The sequence below is a fragment of the Anabrus simplex genome, chromosome 8 (assembly GCF_040414725.1).
Source record: "Anabrus simplex isolate iqAnaSimp1 chromosome 8, ASM4041472v1, whole genome shotgun sequence".
Taxonomy (NCBI): Eukaryota; Metazoa; Arthropoda; class Insecta; order Orthoptera; family Tettigoniidae; genus Anabrus; species Anabrus simplex.
Window position 1 is genome coordinate 245,339,699 of NC_090272.1, and position 15,065 is coordinate 245,354,763.

General features: G+C 40.6%; 1 protein-coding gene across 1 annotated transcript in view; it reads right to left on the reverse strand.

The window, feature by feature from the left end:
• LOC136879060 (uncharacterized) overlaps positions 1–14,933 on the reverse strand; it is a 100,469-nt gene extending 85,536 nt beyond the window's left edge. The window contains exon 1 of the mRNA XM_067152803.2: positions 14,696–14,933. Within this exon, the coding sequence (XP_067008904.1) occupies positions 14,696–14,907 (212 nt within the window). The 5' untranslated portion in view covers positions 14,908–14,933. The remainder of the gene's footprint in view (positions 1–14,695) is intronic.
• Between the last annotated feature and the right edge of the window lie 132 nt (positions 14,934–15,065).

Genomic DNA, 15,065 nt, shown 5'->3' on the forward strand with positions numbered 1-15,065 from the left:
CTAGACTGTTAGATAGGGTCTTCTCCGAAATCAAATTCGAGTACTTGTACCACTATCTTGATGATGTTGTATTTTCGGAGACCTTCGAAGAACATCTAGATCATCTGAAAGAAGTTCTCAATCGCCTCTGTAAGGCTGGGTTAACTGTGAAGTTGTCCAAGGTTGCCTTCGCTAAGCCCTCCATGTCATTCCTAGGGCATATTGTGTCGCCCGATGGTGTCGCAGTCGATCACTCTAGAACACAGGCCATCCGTGATTTCAAGCCTCCCAAGGACATCAAAGGTATTGCTAGGTTGATTGGTATGGTGAATTTCTTCAGGAAATTTATTCCAAATTTCGCCAACAGAGCGGCGCCCTTGAACTTACTTCGTAGGAAAGGCGTCAAATTTGAGTGGGGACCTTCTCAACAAGCCGCTTTCGAAGATCTCAAATTAGCTCTGTGTAACGCCCCTGTTCTGGCCATGCCAGATTTCTCCAAGAAATTCATCGTCCAAAACGACACGTCGTCGTCGGCGGTAGCTGCAGTCCTTCTTCAAAAGACTGAACTAGGGAGGCGACCCATCGCCTATGCATCTAGGACTCTATCGGCTCAAGAAGCCAAATATTCCATCTATGAGCTCGAAGGTTTGGCAGTCTTATTTGCTTTAGAAAAATTCCGTCTCTATCTGGAACATGTCAAGTTCGACTTGGAAACTGATAACCAAGCCTTAAGTTGGGTCTTAGGTAGGCCGCGTCGTACTGGTCGTATAGCCCGGTGGGCCATCCGAATTTCGGCCTTCCAATTTGATGTTAGGCCTATCAGAGGTACTGAAAACGTGGTTGCTGACGGACTAATCCGTATGTTTTCTAATGATGTAGAGACGCCTGATCTGGATGATAGTTCTTCACCTCCCGTGTCCATACTATCCGAGGTTAATGCCATCTTAACAGATGCTCCCATGCTCTTTAGGGATATTGAGAAATATCAACGTGAAGATCCGACGCTGGCTCCAATCATGGAAACCCTTTCTTCTGGGGAACATGTTGTCCCTTATGTTTTGAGGAATGGTGTTTTATGTTGCCCGTCGAGGCATGATCAAAAAATTAAAGTTGTTGTTCCAGCTTTTCTTGTACCAATGATTTTCAAGTATTATCATAAGACCCCATTAAGGGGGCATTTAGGCATCTTCAAAACCCGTGAAAATATTCGTGAAATGTTCATCTGGAAGGGTATGGACGGAGAAATCCGTGAATTGGTAAAATCTTGTAAATCATGTTGGCTTAGTAAACCCACTATGTCCACCAAGGTAGGTCTATTGTCTTCTCAGCAAGCATCACGCCCAATGGAACGTCTCTACATCGATTACGTAGGACCCTTCCCCCAGGCAAAGGGGGAGCGCCAACAAGTTCATCCTTGTATGTGTAGATGGTTTTACTAGATTTTCTTGGTTATTCCCGACTAAGCTGGCTACCGCTCAGTCCACCATTACTTGTTTAAATTCCATTTTTGCTTCTTTTGGTCCGTGTCAATATATTGTGTCTGATAATGCTAAAGCTTTCACATCCAATCTCTTTCGTAAATTCTGTTTTGATCTGTCCATACCTCATGTGACTACTTCGGCTTATTATCCTCAACCATCTCTAGCTGAACGAGTCAATCGCAATTTGAGGTCGGCCCTTATTGCCTATCATCACGACGATCATTCTAGGTGGGACACGTCCTTGCATTGGTTAGCTTTTGCTTTGAATTCGGCGGTTCATGAATCTCATAAGTTTACTCCAGCTTCTTTGATGTTCAAATTTGTTCCCAACACGCCGCTCTCTAACCTTTTGTCTCTTAGTGATATTCTACCTGAGACAATAGATCCAGATAATATTAAAGATCTTTGGAAGAAGGCTAAAGCCAATCTTAAAGTGTCTCATGAAAAGGTTAGGGAAAGATATGATCGTGGACGCAGACCCACCCATTTGAAGGTAGGTGACCAGGTGATGGTCAAGAACTTTGTTCCCGCGGGCAAGCTTGCCCCCAGATTTCATGGGCCGTGCATAATTGTAGATTTTCTCACGCCGGTCACGTTATTGCTAAGCAATCCGGCCACCAAGAGGATATTTAGGGTTCACCTGTCCCAGGTGAAACCTGGGTAATTTCCGCACTAACTTAGCTTGTTTTATTTCTTGTTACATTTTGGAAGAAATCTGAAGGTTATATTTTTAGTTTCATTTTGAGGCCTTCTGCCCTTGGAATTATGTTCTTTGTTTCCTAATGTTCATTGTACAACCTCCCCCGAACAGTTAAACTGCTATCCTGTACTTGCCATGGCCATTACCACGCTCCCGTCTCCTGCTCAACCACACCAGGGGCTAATTAAAATGAAATAAAGATTTCCACACCGCTGGCCCCTCAGCTCCACCACAGGTACTGTACCCGAAAATCATTATGGTCCAACAAATTCTGCCGCCGAGATCTTAATGTTTCAGTGCCCCCGCAGCCGCGCGGCGCCGTGCCGCTACTGGAGTAGAGCACGGGCCCGATCTACTTCAGTGAGGTCAACCAGTGTACAGCGAGCCGGAGCCCTCCTCCTGGCCAAGGCTGATGTGCGGCGCACCACCTGCAACTTGCCCGCGGCCTGTAAACATTCGCCGCGTGTGCGGCGTGCTTCAGCACCACTACCCCTCTCATGGTGCGGGCGAGCGGTATCTCAGGGTACTTGAGGGGTCCGAGCGGCCTCCTCTGGACACAAGCAGCGGCGGCTGGTCTGGCCGTCTAACTTAATCAACATTTAATGTACTTAATCAGAAACATGGACATTTCATATCAACAATTACTACATTTTTGGAATTCAACTGCAATATTTGGTGAACTTAAAAACTTTTTTTTTCCTTTCAAGAATTAAGTTTTCCTTCTGAAATCAACTACTACAAGCATAAAGACATTACATCAAAGTTACTGCAAAGAATTTTGAAACTGGATCCAACCAATTTAAGAAAGTTGTTTGTAAATCCTCCTGCAATTAATTTCTATATCAACATCATAACTTGGACCTTGTTTTAAAATAAAATCTGGTGTTCTTCTGTGTTACCCCTTGGAGGGTCTTTTGGGGGGGGGTCTGTACCGGGCGGTACACCTCCGCGCCGCTAATTCAAACATTGCGCCAGTTGAAACTCCTCTACTGGAGGAAGCCTGAACTTTAACCACCATGTTAATTCTAAAGTTTCTCAGAAGATGTCACTATTGTAAATTTTGAAGAGTTCTGAACTGTGTCTTTTTCGATTTATATTTGTTTTCTCTGTAGTGAAAAGTGTGAACATTCTCTTCTAGATGGCACTACTGAAGAACTACAATTGTGCACCCTGGTGCGAAGTGAAGGAACTGTTTTTGAGAAATTTTGTGTTCATAAGTTTGTTCTTTGTTAAATTTCTTTCAGTCATTTTTTGGGTTGGCAGTATAACCCTTCTCTTTCCGCTTGTTTTGAATTTAGCCAATCCCAAATTTCTTTAATTAATTTTTAACCAATAATGTGTGTCTTCTCCGATATGGATATATTGCTTGACCCTAGTCAATAAAGTTGAAGGGGGTGTGGGTTCTCATTCTTGAAACGTCTCGAATTTTCCGCGAGGATATATAAACTGCTGATTTTCTTGTCTCCTGGCCACTTCAGTAACATCTTTCCTAGTGTGATTATGTAGCAGGGGGCGGGAAGCGCCTCTTTCTTCGGGCAGCAGTTCATCCATCAGGTAACGGCCTTTTAATAACTTCTTTGCTTGCTAGCTCAGCAGTTTAACCCTCGGGGCAAGTTCGAAACTTTTATCATGTAACTTTCCTTTAAAATGTTAAAGACACTTGGTATAAAATTCTGTCTCTTTGACTACAAATCAGGATAGAGAGTGCCTAACCCTCTCGAGCTCCCACTCCTATTGTTTTGAGGTGACCTTGTTTTCATAACCGTTTCTTCCTTTCTTATTGTAATTAAGTCTTCTCATACAAGTCACCTCTTTGGTATGGGATTAGCCCTTGTGTATACGGCCTAGAGCCAAATAGGTTTCTAAAAAAAGGTGTATTAGGAGTGCAAGTTACGCCTCCACTCAAATTGGTATTTTGGGGCCATGTAATTGAACTGTTTCTTTATTGAATAGGCTTCAGTAGGTTGGGTATAATTACCCCTGTTCTTGTGTGCCCGGATGGCAGCTTGAAAGTGGAGTTTGGAGTGGCCTTGGAATTGGCTTGAACTTTGAGAGCGAGTTGCTCTTTCTTAAATTTGGTTTCTGTGTGCCTCGAGCAGGCTTTACTGGGTAATTGGGAGCTAGAGCTCCTGGGTATGATTAGGGTTTTCTGCCCCTTTGTTGAACCTTGTGTATAAGTAAAGTTGGGCTCATTGCTCAGGGATTGCGATTCTGGGGCTCGAAGCCCGAAAGCCATTAATAAACTGTAATTGTACATTCTTAACTTGTTGATATATATATAACTGAGTTCCTGTTCTACTTGTTATTTCTCGATCTCGAAAAGAAAATATAACCTTTGTTAAATTTTAAATTAACTTTAATTTCGTAAGTTGAGATCTGTTCATCCCAGCACCTTCTTTCACCTCTGCTGTTCCACAGGAACTTCGGAACAATAATAATAATGATGATGATGTTATTTGACTTACGTCCCACTAACTACTTTTACGGTCTTCGGAGGCACCAAGGTGCCGGAATTTAGTCCCGCAGGAGTTCTGTAAATTTACCGACACGAGGCTGTAGTATTTGAGCACCTTCAAATACCACCGGACTGAGCCAGGATCGAACCTGCCAAGTTGGGGTTAGAAGGCCAGCGCCTTAACCGTCTGAGCCACTCAGCCCAGCGATTTCAGTACGCAGTGCACATTGCGTGTATCTGTATGTACTCATCAGAAGGGACTCTCTGAGGTGAGGCCATAGTCCAGATGTACCTTGCAACTAGGAGATCATACTTTGATCCCCAATTGGAGAGATATTAATGTCATTTACATAGTTAAAGCTATAACGTGAATATGAAACATGTCACTACAGTACATCACTTGCAGATCTTCAGATAATTTGAAGAGGTTATGCCTGTAAATGAAAGAACACGTGTTATGAATAAGCAATAGTGAACGCTTACAGATGTTTGTTGGTAGAGAAGTAGACTGGAGAAAGTGAGAGTGAATACCGTTCACCCTAGTGAGTTCAGTCCAGGCAATGGAACACACCCATTGCTCTATGGTTAAATGCTTCGATGAATGAGCCCATTTAAATGTTGGTAGTAGACAAGATGCGATTCTATTTGCCCTTGTGGCATAGGGCAGGCACAAACAACACATAGACACCTGGAGTTGTAGAGCGAAAGACATTTGCACACGCAGAATAGCGCCACGACTAGTTCTGTCTCTCGTAGCAGGCAAGAAAAGAATTCTTTCTTTTCCATCTTGTTCTTATGCTGTCTATCTAGACAAGATATCTTCTTCTTACTCGTTTCCGAAAGAGCATGTGTGGCTCAGTTGATTAGTTGAAAGGAGGTGCAGTACTATTGGTTGCAGTGGCCACAAGGTTGGCAAACCCTATCTTCTCTTAAGTCCCAAATGAGCGTATGCTCTACCTACCATCCTCTGGTGAAAACCTCACTTACCGGTACTTCTTTTGAGAGTAGAAGCAATGATGATGTAAGACGATTTGAGAAGTAGATTGTTTCTATAGTAAACCACAGAAGCATCTTAACTACTTTTGATTTTAAAAAGGGAACTGTTGTAAAAGAGAGATCATTTGTATGTGAATGTGATGAACTCGCAGGTGTATAGATTTAATGCAAGGATTGATTGTCCACTCTTCTTATTCTCCCATATGGAGAACTTGTATCACTATTATAGTGTTTACAATTTAGGGTGATATGACACTATCATCAAAGAGTCTGCTGAATAATAGGTTGATACTCAATTATGACTCCTGTAATAAAGTATTGATATGGGTATAGCAAGAAATATTTTTTCAACTGCAGGTCATTTCCTTGGAGGTGCAAGATGGAGACTTTTGCATGAAAAGTACTTTCGATCATAACAGTCATTCACCTAATGACATATGGAGTTATCATGAGAGAAGCATTAGATTTTCAAGTGTTACCGTATGAGAAAACCCCAGGGATATATTTTAAAGATCAGGGAAATGTGGCTATATCCACGGTAGATTTGAGATTGGATACTTATGTGAATGTGTAAGTAAATTAAATGATGCATTTCGAGTTGTTAAACATACAGAAAACACAAACACTGTGTAATCAATTGCCAGAAGAATTAAACCACACATGTCAACATGACATACAGTTAGAGGTAAATCATTTAAAAAAAGAGACAAGAATTAAAAGAAGTAATTAAGCAATGTACTTGAAGTATAGAGAAACGTAAGAAACGTGGGATATTTAGCTTCATTGGCACTGTGTCAAAAACTGTATTCAGTATTTTAGATCAGGGCAACATGGATTTTTATCTAAGGAAAATATCAGAGTTAGAGAGAGAACAGATGTCCATGTTAACGATAGCTAAAGAACAAATGACAGCGGCCAGATCTACATTACAATCTATAAATAGTACTTTTGATGATGTAACAACCAATGAGTTAATATTGAATCAGAATTCAGAAGATATTCAAAATTTTCTTCACAACGAAACAAGACAGTTAACACAGTCTTTTAAACTGTTAGAAATTAAGATAGCTGTTAACAGACACACAATCTAGATAGAGAATCTTGTATCACAACCATATGAACAGTATCAGGTGGTTGCTACCGGAATTATGTATGCTCAAGTAGGAATAATACACATGAGCCCTGTTGAGATATTAAAGGCATATGAGGAGTCACAAGAACAGTTTCCATTAGGAATGACCCTACCATTTGAGCTGGGCACAACTCTAGCACAATTGATTTATAAGATTGTTGAAGTTACAGCATTTATTAATAAAGATATGCTGGTGTACGTTAGGGTTAATGCAGCTCAGTGATAAGAAAATCTTCAAGTTATATGAAATACTTCCTTTTTCTACTACAGTTAGAAATCAAAATGATCAATTTGTGAGTGTACAAATAGAAAAAGACTTTGTGCTCATAGACTCGGAACAATTCTATACTTACCCAAGCAGAAACCAAATAAACAATTGTGAACTTGTAACTAAAATGTCTAGAGTGTGTAAATCAGAATTCATAATGAAAATGGTTCATGGAACAGAAGAATGTGTAATTATGTTGTATAAAGGTGTTAATTCAATACCCGAAAGTTGTGAAAAGGATGTAGTGCACATAAAAAAAGTTAATATGATTACCTATAGACACAAATAAGTACTTGTATTTAGCTCCTAAACCAGTAAAGGTAACAGTTGCCTGTAGGCCTAAATGGTACACGTATATTAATGTTGTATGAGGCTTGTTTCACACCTACCCGGCTGCCGGGTAACCGGTGCCAGGTACACGGTTGTCAGGGTAAGTGTACGAGACGTTTCACACTTGCCCGGTAAAAGTCGTGGCCGTATAAACGGCACCCAGCTGCCGTGCTATTGTAGTAGGAAGCCGGCAGCCCCCACTGTACGGGCCGGCTGCCGGGTGAACAAAACCAGATTGGGAGGGTAGTGCGGGCTGTGTCAGTGGAAGTTTACAAATCTCGCCAGCACGGCAGTGTATACAGTCTTCTCGAGTGTTGTGTTTCCTTGTTTTTACGCTCTAGTGTATTAAGTATTTGTTCTTATGGCGGAAATTGACACAGAAAGTTTGCACACTCATCCTAAAATAGTTGAAAAATTTGTCGCAGTCATTTCTTAAGTCTTCAGAAAGTATAAAGAATGCCCCAACCTCGTCTCTTCCCATATTGACTGGATTCACCCATAGCAGCCTATTTTTTCTCCTTTTCTTCAAACGCCTATACAAGACCATAAACGGTAGTAATTTATTGCGATCCATTCCAACCCGCGATGTGTACACAACTGCTGCAGTGTGCTTGCCGGGTATATGTGAAACGGATTCCCATTCTTGCCGGAGCTGGCTACTGGTTACCCGGCAGCCGGGTAGGTGTGAAACAAGCCTGAGCCTTGTACAGTTTATGGGTTGAACACTAAGATTAAAACTATTAATAATGTTAATACTACCAAATACAGTAGAGACAAAAAGCGACACTTCCGGATTTAGCCTTGTTAAAATGGGAGACAAGTCACAAGTGGCTTGACCTGAAAATTCGCACTAAATTCAAATATCAATGGAAATGTATATACGGAAATGGATATATAAATAAATTATGTCTAAAAAGAAAGTATTACTAAGATATTAACTTCAAAGTTGCTAAAGCAATTCTGGATAAATGAATGAAGAATTATTTAACAGGTTATTATTTAAAGACTGAAATTAGACATAGGCCTATAATTAAGATGTGAAATGGACTGATGTGAAAGGGCTTGATCTTTCATTTATGGATTACTTTCTTAGCTTTAGAATTCCTGCCTGAACGTTCATGGCTAGATTTTTCTTTTTTCTCATTTAAAAGCATTATATCATATTAAAACACTTGTCAACAAAAATATCAGCATATTCCTTACACACAACTCAATGAATTTACATTTAAGAGCTGGACAATTTTCCTTTTAACTTGAAGCCTACTAACAGAAAGAAAACAAGTGCGGCCAGTATCCAGTATTCGGGAGATAGTAGGTTCGAACCCCACTGTCGGCAGCCCTGAAAATGGTTTTCCGCGATTTCCCATTTTCACACCAGGCAAATGGGGCTGTACCTTAATTAAGGCCACGGCTGCTTCCTTCCCACTCCCAGCCCTTCCCTGTCCGATCGTCGCCATAAGATCTATCTGTGTCGGCGCAACATAAAGTAACTACTGTAGTTGTAGTGTAGCATAAATTTAGCCTCAAAAACATTCAAACATTCCCTATAAGCAATACTTGCCATTATATTAGGTTAAGCAAATTTACATCATTATATTGTTCCAACAAAATATGTACATTTCTTAAATCACCCATATTTTCTTCAGTGCTTGACAACGCATTACAGCATTCCAAATGGGGTAACTTGGAACACAACCAGCCACACTCATATGCATATGTATTTTCCTGAATTAAATCAAACCCACAGATCACACCAACAACAACACATTGGTATTGAAGGTTAACTGCTGCACTATACAATAAAATATGCGTATTATATTTTAAGCCAGTTAAAATATGGGTCGAGCAGGTCAGAATATTATGAAGTACTATAAAAATCTCTTTGTCACTGGAAGAATATGTATGCAAACACAATATTACTTAAATTTTCTTGTCACGAGGCAAATGGAAGAAAGACCGCACATTCTTCTCTACTTCATAGTTACTGCAGCCAAACACAGCACATACCTTTCCCCTCATGTTGAGAGGAGATACCAAGGAATGACACACGTTACTATTTAATTATGTCAACTCACTGAAAACGCATAAATAACACCAAAAACTTCACACACAAATACATGTGCTCTTATGACAGAATCAGTAGTTCTCAGGTCAATCCACTAGAAAGAGCTCTAACAGCTGTCCCTCGATATCTCGCCGAGTGTCGCGTATTGTCTCTACTGTATTTGATACTACTTACAGGAAGGATATAGTTCCCAGTATACCCCTTGAGTATAACTGTTGTGAACATTTAAATTCTAAAATCTCATTACAAGATTTAAATGTAAAAGAAAATGTGCTACATAGTCTCCTAACGCACGTAGATGGAGAAAGGTAGAGGAAGTGGAGACCTTAATCAGCGACGATGTCAATTCAAGTCTCAGAGGACGAAAGTAACTATAGTTTAATTGTTGAAAATTTTGCACAAAAATTTGTTTTAAACAGAAGATACCTAGTAAATGAAGGTCATTTAAAAGCAAAATCATCAGATTTTGATTTGACAGTATTCATGGAAGGGAAATCTCAAACGATTCCTCAGAGACAGATACTGGTGATGCAGTGTACACAACCCATAGTACGAGATCCCACAAGAAAATGAGATTGTAAATCAAAAGGTACTCCATGCAGTAAATAAGTGTTACCACACAATGTAGGCCCTAATAAGATAACAGAAATGGTTGAGAAGAGCGGACAGATATGTTCGCATCAAGTGGACGCAAATATTTCTTCCCTGGCGAGGGAGGTGTCATGACTGTCTCTCGTGACACGCCCCTTTCATGTCTCAGTGCCGAGCGAACGGACTCGAGCGAGTCTCGAATCTGTGACCTCCAAGACTAAGGATATGGGCATTGATCTAGAGTTTTTATGATCATGTAACAGTGGCGAGAAGGTATAGTGTTTCAAATGTTGAGTGATAATTTTATGAAGTGGGAGAGTTGTGAGTAGGGACCTGAAAAATTAGCATCTATTTGTTTCAAAATTAGCATCTATTTTTCCAAAATTAGCATCTATTTAAAAAGTTTCAATAATCGCACAGTATTATTAATTAATTTTAACGATTCCAAGTTTATGAAGTGTAATTATTGTCCTTGGTTCACACACAATACAAATTCCCTGAATGTACCTGTCTATAACCCTTCTAAACAAATTTCCTAACTTATATGTACTACTGCGGTTTAAGTGAAGGCCACCTGTGCGTAGATCCCTGTCTCCTACCCACCCATTAGGATCTAGAAATCTCATTCCAAGTTTCCCACATACCCACTCCATAGTCTCATTTAAATCCTCAATCACCCTCCAGTCAGTATCCCTCCTACACAGTATTCCACTGATAACAATCTCCGCTTCCTTAAACTTCACCTGTGCTGCATTTACCAGATCCCACAAATCCCCCACTATGTTGGTACTTATACCCCCTTGCTTGGTTCACCACCTTCTCCCTCCCCTCCTCTTCTACTTTCCTCAACATCTGCCTCAACCTAATTCCTGGATAACACACTACCCTGGTTCCCTTTCCATCACACAATCTCCCAACATGTATAACCATGAAATCCCCCATGACCAGAGCCTCAATCCTACCCACCTCAATTGATCCCCTCCCCTCTCTTTCCTGATAGCTGCAGAAGCTCCTTCCTCCTCCCTTTTCTCCCTCCCATGACCCTGTTCCACCTGTCTTTTCCTATCCTCTACTCTACATTTCCCTTTCCTACATTTTCCCTTCCTCCTACTTCTACACATCTCAGCAACAGTTTCCTGTTCCTCATCTTCCCTCTGTTGTTCTACCTGGAGTGACTCGTACCGATTTCTCACAGACACCTGTCCTGAATTCTGATCCTGAATAGAGCCCTTAACCCGCAATCTCCTTCCCCTTAGAACATTAGAACACATGTCTTCTACCATTCCCCCTTTCCTTCCCATCCCTCCCAGGAGTAGGCCTCATATGCTCAAAACTGTGATTTATGCCAGAGATGGCAACACACACGTGTGATGGAGCAGAAATTCAGTGCAATAATAACTGTAACATGTGACAGGAACTAAAAATGGGTATAAGTCCAGGATCCGCCGGCACGGGCTTCGCGGCTGCTGCTCGTGCGTCTATGTGACGATCATATATGACGTGTTTAGCGAGCTGATGTTTGCAAACATGGCGGATAACTCGAAGGAACGTTAGCGGCCGCTAAATTTATGAATTAATGGTCTGGTAGATTTAGCTGTTTGAGGCTGCGTAACACAATTCACAGGTACTAGATTGGGTTACAACTCGACTAGTTTGTTCGTGAAATAGATATTGACGGTGCGATATGATGGGGCTGACTTAATTTCGCCAAAACTTTACGAATATTAAGTACGTCCGGCAAGTAAGAAAAGCATTGGTCTGGTCTGGTTAGGTCCGGCCAGTGGAAAAACCATTGGTCTGGAGACAAGCAAAGGGGGTCTGGGGGCGTAAGCCCCAGTGTTAGGGCCGCAAAGCAGCCAACAGCCTCTAGCATCCCTTACGAAAGCAATTGTGATTCACCGAAAACCAATGATAGTGGTAGGTTGGGGTGTAATCGACCGAAAACCACTGATAGTGACAGGTTAGGTTGTGATCCACCGACAATCACTGATAGTGACAGGTTTAGTTGTGATCCACCAAAATCCACTGAAAGTGACAGGTTAGGTTGTCATCCACCGAAAACCACTGGTAGTGACACGTTAGGTTATGTTTGGTTAGGTGCGACAGCATTTCTAATTTAGCGGGGTGATCCACCAAAAACCACTGATATTGACAGGTTAGGTTGTGATCCACCAAAAACCACTGACAGTGACAGGTTAGGTTGTGATCCACCGAAAACCACTGGTAGTGACAGGTTATGTTGTGATCACCGAAAACCACTGATAATGACAGGTTAGGTTGTGATCCACCATAAACCACTAACAGTGACAGGTTAGGTTGTGATCCACTGAAAACCACTGATAATGATAGGTTAGGTTGTGTTCCACCAAAAACCACTGATAGTGACAGTTAGGTTGTTATCCACCAAAAACCACTGATAGTGACAGGTTAGGTTGTAATTCACCGAAAACCACTGGTAGTGACAAGTTAGGTGTGAGAGCATTGCTAATTGAGCGACTGTTGTTGGAAGTACACTTCTGGTGTTCACATCACGAATGGGAAAGCAACACTATACACACGAGTATATTGCAATCACTGAGATAGGATATGAATTTATGGGTACTCACCACAAGTTGGCACAGGAGTGGACAGAAGAGGGACTTCTTGTGTTTGCGTAGATGTACTCCCTCTTAAAATAATTATTACTAGTATGGATGCAGCACCGAACAGGAGTTTTAATTGTTTTGGCTAGTTGTACTTCGTCTTAAAACAATAATCACGAATATCACAGAGCTTGACACACGACTCGATTGTTTCTCTCTAGTTATACTTCCTCTTAAACAATAATCACGACTGATAGAGCTGGACACACAACTCGATTGTTTTCGTCTAGTTGTAGGCCTACTTTCTCTTAAGACAGTAATCACGGCTATAACATAGCTGGACAATCGACTCGATCGTTTTCGTCTAGTTATACTTCCTCTTAAAACAATAATGACGACCACCACAGAGCTTGACACAAGACTGGTTTGTTTTCGTCTAGTTGTACTCCCTCTTCAAACAATAATCACACTGCTGATAATGAAACTCGTGATTTGTGTTTGATGTATTTTTGTTCCTCGTAGAAGTTAAGTTGGCAACAGTTGAGAGAGAGAGATGACAGAGTCATCGTTTGGGTCAAGACGGCCTGTCACCAGGAATTGATAACAGGTAAGTAAAATTAGATTGGTATGTGAATATGTAAGTGGAATAACTACGTATAAAATAGGTTAAATGGATGTCGGTGAAGTACAGCCAGGAGTTGAAAAAAAAAGTGAAGGTATAGAAAATGCAAGGTAAAAATTCTTCAGTATCTTTTTAAGTTCTCCCCATCCAAAACCCCTCCTACCCAGGAAGTCCCGTGAGTATGTCGTCATAGCTGTGCCGGTGAATTCTGGCCTTGTTCCTAAAAATAGACTGTCCTGAATGTTAAATTTTGATACAAACGTGGGTGATTTAGCAAGTTTTTGTATCCCTGAGAATAATTTACTGTATACTTTAATTTCTCCCAAAGAAAATTGTTCTGGATATCTGATTAGTACCGAGTTAAATGATAATCATTAAGATAACTACACGCACAACTTAATCATTGATTTTAATAAAGTGATCAGTTACTTTGCAAAATATGAAGTGTCGGTTTTTACCTATACCTAACTAATACACAGCAGCCAAGGAATATCGGTCATAAACTTGCATGTCATGTCAGGTATTTGAAAAGGCGGGAGTCAACTGCATTTGTCAACAATAGCAAGCTGCAAACCCAAAAGTTATATCCAACAAAATTTACTTTTGCAAAGGTTTTGACATATTGGGGAGGGCATTGTAATACTTTTGTCAAATACTGGAGACCTATCTCCTGGTTTGGAAATCTACACCAGCTGTACGATATTTTATCAAGTAATTTCTTGAGATCAATTTGGGCAAGAATAACAATCAATGCCCATTGAGAAAATGGCATTTCAACCAGAATAAGCATAACTTACAGGCTTACTGAAAAGTGGGCACTTGGGTGTAAATTGGTATTAATGGCACCCACAAATGCAGTGCTGTACTCCTACCACACCCGTAAAAATCGCCAAAACGACCAAACGAAGATAAAGCATCCCAGCAATACTGGCCATAAACTTGGGCATCGTGTCAGGTGGCAATCAACTGCGTTTATGATTTATGTCAAATAATGTTATTTTGCTTAACGTCCCAATAACTATTATTACGGATTTCGGAGATGCCGGAATGTTGTTCCGTAGGAATTCTTTTACGTGCCAGTAAATCTACAGATACGAGGCTGGCGTAATCCAACACCTTCAAATACCACCGGAATGAGCCAGGATCGAACCTTACATTTAAAAACTTTCTAATTACAGGTCGCGACACTGCATTTAACTGGGCAAGTTCGAAAGTATACCTACATAAGACTAAGTAAGTAATAACGAAACAAATAAGAATGGTTAATATCCAACAAAAAAAAAAAAAAACGTATTTCATTAGGCAATTAGCCGAATTCCCATGCAATACTTTTAACTTTCCAATAAATCAAGTTACAAAGGCTTTATTCCCCTCAGCAAAAGGAAAGCGATAATGACGATCAACTTCGCATAACAAAACCCAGAGACAAGCAAATAATATTCCTTACATGAATTATATTCTACACAAAGATAAACCTACTCTACAGTAGCTCACCTGCTAACCAAAGTAGGGTTCATCACATTCACCGAAAGAAACGTATAACCAACAGCACCCTGCAATGGCATGTAGTAATACATCAGATTTTCAGTCGTGAGAGGTTTTAATTCCAATTCTTTTATCCTATCTATTAGAGATTTATCGTTCGCCGAGCTTGCAGCTCTAGACGCGGCCATTTTTAATTTAACAAAATACGACGAACAGCGCATTCGTAATGTAATCGGCGCAAACAACCATCGTCCATATTCAGAACTCTTTTGTTTCAGTTAGTTCATACCAATCACCAACCATCTGTGGAGCCTGTTCCCCAGAAGTTGATATCTGAGATAATATAAATATTAATATTGATAGGCTGAATAGTATAAAA